General features: G+C 45.1%; 1 protein-coding gene across 1 annotated transcript; it reads left to right on the forward strand.

The window, feature by feature from the left end:
• Window positions 1-826: 826 nt before the first annotated feature.
• LOC128357227 (teashirt homolog 2) lies at window positions 827-3,862 on the forward strand. Its single transcript, XM_053317513.1, has one exon. The coding sequence runs from the start codon at window positions 827-829 to the stop codon at window positions 3,860-3,862; it is 3,036 nt and encodes a 1,011-aa protein (XP_053173488.1).
• The last annotated feature ends 503 nt before the right edge of the window (window positions 3,863-4,365 follow it).

The raw sequence follows: 4,365 nt of genomic DNA on the forward strand, positions 1-4,365 counted from the left end.
TGAAAGAAGTAATTGCTGTTTATGAGACTGTCAGGGAAAATATAATGACATGACAGATTGCCAGTAATCTTTTGAAATTTTGTATAATTGTCTAGTTTTAGCGCTGATAATTGAATCAGCTTTTCCAGCAGCATGATCAACATCTCCATCAGCATCAGCAGTCACATTTGCAACATATTTTTATTCTGCTGTTTACAAAACCCAGCTCCCTGATGTGGAATTACCATATATCGAGACCTTGCGATGCTGGCTAATGTCTGCTGAAGTAATGTTTTCTCATCTTTTCCAATCAAGCCTTTTAATTTATTGATAGAGCAACGCGGGACATTAGAATATCTTAGTTTGTGTTCAGCTATTGCTCACATTTGGCTTCAGGGAAGTAGAGATGTTATCCAGAACAGAAGGCGTTACATTTTCATTGCAGTTTTGAGGCATCCATAATCACTATGGAATAGGTCATTTGCAATAACACTTAACAGGCCCCAGAAGAATCAATTTCCTTTTGTCACTCAGTGGCCAATGATTGTTGTAAACATCTCAACTTGAGGCCAGAAAACCTTGGACACAGCACTAAGTCAATGGCCTGTCGTGAATCACATGGTGCTGTTACACCACCAGCAGTCTGTTAGTAAAGACATTATGTCCAGCAATACTCTCAAACCTCCCAAGGCACAAAGCAGCCACCATTATGTCGTCCTAAATGGTTTCTTTGGTGCCAAATGTGTGTTGTATAAATGTTCTACTTCAGAGATGCAATTATAAATTAATTAAAGTAGATATTTGAATGTCATTAATGTTCATATCTCTTCCTTTTTTCCTAGTGTACATGCCTGATGAAGATGGTCCTCTTCAGGACTCCATCCCCGAGGAAGACGGCGACAACGACACTCAAACCGAAGAAGAAAGCTCGGAGAAGACCAGCCCTAAAGTGTCCGATGACCGAGAGTTAGACAACAAGAGCACTAACAGTTATAGCAACCAGAATTCTCCCATTAGTGTCCTTTCCAATCAAGAGGCAGAGCTGGAGTCACGCCTTAGCGACAGCAGTGACAGACTCTCAGACTTCAAAACCTCCTCGCCACCTGAGAGCCACAGGGATGACGAAAGTCGCGGCTCCAAACATAAAGAGGAGACGGGAGGCAGCTTGGCGAAAATGAGGGCAGCCTATGCAAACTTTCTCTCTGATTCCTACTGGACAGGGATAGGGATGGACTTGAAAGTGGGCAAAGACACCAGCAAAGCCAACTGTGACAGCACCAATGGAAGCACCAAGAGTGAATTCGACTGGCACCAGGATGCGCTCTCCAAGACCTTGCAGCAGACACTCTCCCCAAAGCCTGCATCCAAACCCAACCTCTTCAGCTCTGTGCACCTGTACAGGCAAACCACCAAACCCTGTGGCTCAGTGTTCACGGGAGCCAGCCGATTTCGCTGTAAGGATTGTAGTGCAGCTTATGACACTCTGGTGGAGCTGACGGTCCACATGAACAAGAGCGGACACTACCAGGACAACAACCACGGCAAACAGAGTAACTCTTCTGCCTCATCCTCTAAATCTAGGAAACGAAATTTGCACGATATGGAAGGGAAAGAGGACGCACAGAAAGTTTTGAAGTGCATGTTCTGTGGCCATTCTTTTGACTCACTCCAGGATTTGAGCGTCCATATGATTAAAACTAAGCATTACCAAAAAGTGCCTTTAAAAGAGCCGATCCCAGTACTCACACCCAAATTATTGCCACCAGCAAAGAAACGGGCCTTTGAAACAGTGAGACCTTGCTCCCCTGACTCTACGACTGGTATATCGGGATACACCGAGGCACAACGGGCTGCCGCCATTTCAAATGCTAACAATAACCGCTACGGCTATCAGAACGGAGCGAGTTACACGTGGCAATTTGAGACATGCAAGTCTCAGATTCTTAAATGCATGGAGTGTGGAAGCTCCCATGACACCCTTCAGCAACTCACCACACATATGATGGTCACTGGACACTTCATCAAAGTCACAAACTCGGCTTCTAAGAAGGGTAAACAGTTAGCACTTGACCCCCTGGCCATAGAAAAGATGCAGGGATTGGCTGAGCCTGCTGCAGGTGAGACTGACGGAGAAAAGGTGTCTCCAAAAAATGCCTCCCCTGGGAGCGTTGAGAAGGATAGCCAGGGGGAAGGCACTTCAGACAAAATGGAAGAAACTGAGGCTAAAGATGACAAGCTAGAGAGCGAGGATCAAAAGGCAGGCAATGGGGCTTTTAAGTACCCTTATCTCCGTGAGGAGGATCTCGAACAAGACTCAGGTGGAGGAGGGGACATTCTTAAATCTTTAGCCAACACAGTGGCCTCTGCCATCAATAAAGCTCAAACAGGGACACCAAGCTGGAGTGCCTACCCGAGCATTCATGCTGCCTATCAGCTCTCTGGGATCATCAAAAGCTCCCCTCTCTCTGCATCCCCCCCTGCTCAGCTAAAGCAGACATTTAACCACAAGCTGAGACCGATTGCCCCAAAGGGGAAGTTTTACCACGGTGCTGTGGGAGTCGAGACTCCCCAGGGACAGCATCAAAATGTGGACATCAAAAAAGAAAAGGCTGGCATTAGCGATGGTAAAGAAAGTCAGAATATTAAGTTTGATCTGGTGGAAAATGATGACAGCGATTGTCAGGATGATTCCTCTTCCTCTTCAAAGCTTGATGCAGACTGTGTGAATGAAGGGAGTGAAGCGATCAAAGGGAAGTTGAGCCCAGATTTCTCTGACAGAGGCAAGACACCGAGCCCCTCTGCCAGCAATGGACGCAGCACTACTTCAGAGTCTCTCAGTGACACTCCGGATATACTTGGCATAAACCCTCTTAGTGCACTGCAGTCAGTTCTGAACAATCATCTGGGCAAAGCAAATAAGCCCAGTAATTCAAGAGTACATAAACTATCTTCTCACAACAAGTCCATATTCGCTGACATTAACCGTGGCAGCGAAAAACCAGCTTTAATGCTCGGAGATCGTATTAGAAATAGGCCTAAAAATTCCTTCCTGTATGTTAATGATGACCAACCAATAGACCTGACGAAATCTAAACACAGCAAGTCAAGTTCCTCGCTACTACAGCCGTCCACCCCGATGCCACAGAAATACGCTCTGTCTGACATCGCCGATATGGTTAAAGTTCTTCCAAAAGCCACCACGCCAAAACCTTCCATCCCATCGAGGATCCCAACGATGAAACTGGAATCGGACGTCCGGCGGTTCGAGGACGTGTCTGCCGAGGTGTACTCTGTCCACAAGCGTAAAGGTAGACAGTCGAACTGGAATCCTCGCCATCTTCTCATCCTGCAGGCTCAGTTTGCCTCCAGCCTCTTCCTGACATCCGAGGGGAAGTACTTACTCTCAGACCTCGGCCCTCAGGAGCGGATGCACATCTCCAAGTTCACTGGATTGTCCATGACCACCATAAGCCACTGGTTAGCAAATGTAAAATATCAATTGCGGAAAACTGGAGGGACCAAATTTCTCAAGAATATGGACACGGGCCACCCGGTCTTCTACTGCAATGACTGCGCTTCCCAGTTTAGGTCACCGACCGCATTCATTTCCCATCTGGAATCCCATCTCGGGTTCCAAATCAAAGACATGTGCAAAATGCCGATAGAGCACCAGACGAAGGTAGAGGAGCCAGAACTGTCGAAGGCCCTCAGTGTCAGAGCCACAGAGGCTCTAGTCACAGAGGAGGACATTGACTCAAAGTTCAAATGTAAGCTCTGCTGTCGGACATTTGCGAGTAATCATGCAGTCAAACTCCATTTGAGTAAAACTCACAGCAAATCCCCTGACAACCATTCACAGTATGTGGAAATGGACAAGGAGTAGTTTTTCATATTATCGTCACTTTTTTTTTTTTTTTTTCCCTTTTCTTCCTTTTTTAAAATTTTTATTTTATTTTAATACACGGGTCCCATACTTCAACCATTTTTCAAATTAGCGTTGTGTAGTGTGCATCATTATGGCATCTGAAACATTTCATGGAGTACAGCAAAGACACACTGGTTAGAAAATTGTATAAGGAAACACTAAGAGATACGTTTGCACCCTGCTCAAATGCATCACCAGTAATGAAATGTATTACTGCTTGAAGAAACATAATTGCTGATGTTTGCATGCAAATAGCCCTGGCTATGACTACTATTTATTTGTATGATATGTCAAGTTTCAATTGTATTTCAAAGACAAAAATAATGAACTAATTGTACTTTACAACTTCTGTGATACAGTACACTTGCATAAACGTGCAGCTGTTAAAGACAGGTAGCCCGACACATGATAACACACATGCAGAACTGTACAGTGTATTGCTATGTAAAGATGTTTTGTGT

The sequence above is a fragment of the Scomber japonicus genome, chromosome 4 (genome assembly GCF_027409825.1).
Source record: "Scomber japonicus isolate fScoJap1 chromosome 4, fScoJap1.pri, whole genome shotgun sequence".
NCBI lineage: Eukaryota > Metazoa > Chordata > Actinopteri > Scombriformes > Scombridae > Scomber > Scomber japonicus.